The sequence below is a fragment of the Bison bison genome, unplaced genomic scaffold (assembly GCF_000754665.1).
Source record: "Bison bison bison isolate TAMUID 2011002044 unplaced genomic scaffold, Bison_UMD1.0 scf7180017864309, whole genome shotgun sequence".
Classification (NCBI taxonomy): Eukaryota; Metazoa; Chordata; class Mammalia; order Artiodactyla; family Bovidae; genus Bison; species Bison bison.
Window position 1 is genome coordinate 7,750,686 of NW_011494881.1, and position 885 is coordinate 7,751,570.

General features: G+C 67.9%; 1 protein-coding gene across 14 annotated transcripts in view; it reads right to left on the reverse strand.

The window, feature by feature from the left end:
• Positions 1 to 885, reverse strand: part of CAMK2G (calcium/calmodulin-dependent protein kinase II gamma) — a 52,904-nt gene that overhangs the window by 21,531 nt on the left and 30,488 nt on the right. For 9 of the 14 annotated variants that reach the window (XR_826333.1, XM_010852335.1, XM_010852341.1 and 6 more), the window contains one exon: positions 296 to 358. The exons of the other annotated variants lie outside the window; for them this stretch is intronic. Coding sequence is in view for 8 of the 9 variants with exons in the window: in XM_010852335.1 (XP_010850637.1) it covers positions 296 to 358 (63 nt within the window). In the remaining variant the exon portion in view is untranslated. The remainder of the gene's footprint in view (positions 1 to 295; positions 359 to 885) is intronic. 14 annotated transcript variants of the gene reach the window in all.

Consider the following 885-nt stretch of genomic DNA (forward strand, 5'->3'; position numbering starts at 1 on the left):
GGCCAGGCTGTCAGGCGGGCGGCGCGTTGGGAGGAAAGCCTCCTGCTGCCCAGCTCCACGTCCCCAGGCTATTGCCTCCTGAGAGTTGGCAAGCGCCCAGCATGCACGGCTGGTTAGGGGGCTCCGTAACACCGAGGCGCTCGCAGATGCCAAGTTAGGTGGTCCATCCGGCATGCCCATCTCAGCCCGCAAGCATGGGACTCGCCTCCCTGGTGAGCGGGCCTGGCATGCTGGCCCTCCTGGTGGGGTGGCAGGGAGCCGAGGCAGGCGGTCGGGGAGGACTCATGCCACGTACCTTGCCCGGCCAGGCCGGCGGCGCTCGCGGCAGGCGAGGCGGGGGCGGAGCTCTGCCTGCCAACTGAGGGGATACAGTCTCTCAGTGCACAGAGCTGCCGCAAAGCCACGGGGGCCAGTCAGCAGCGAGCATGCCCCAGCGCGAGGCGCAGAAACCCGCTGCCGCCGCGCACAGCAGGATCCGGGCGGCGTGGCCAAGCCGGCCGAGCTGGGGGAGCGGAGGCGCCGGGGGCAGGCTGGTGAGCAGGTGCAGCCAGCCCTGCAGCAGTCTGGGGACCTGAGAGGGCCAGGCTCGGACAGGTCGTGGGGAAATCCCGGGGCTCCGCCTGTCCCGCGACCACCTCAGGTGGAAGGTCTGCAGGCCCAAACCTGACTTGGAGAGGGGTGGCCGTCCTTTCCGAGGCAGCCCAGCCCTAGCTTAAGGCTGTGAGGAGTCGGAATCTCATCTGCAGACCTGCCTCCGGAGGGGACCTAAAAGGACATTTTCAGATGGCAGCCCTTTCCTTCGCCCACATTCCAAATGGTAGAGAGACAGGCACCTGGGGCCCAGGGAGGGTCTGTGGACCTAGTTCACCATGCTCCACAGCCCCC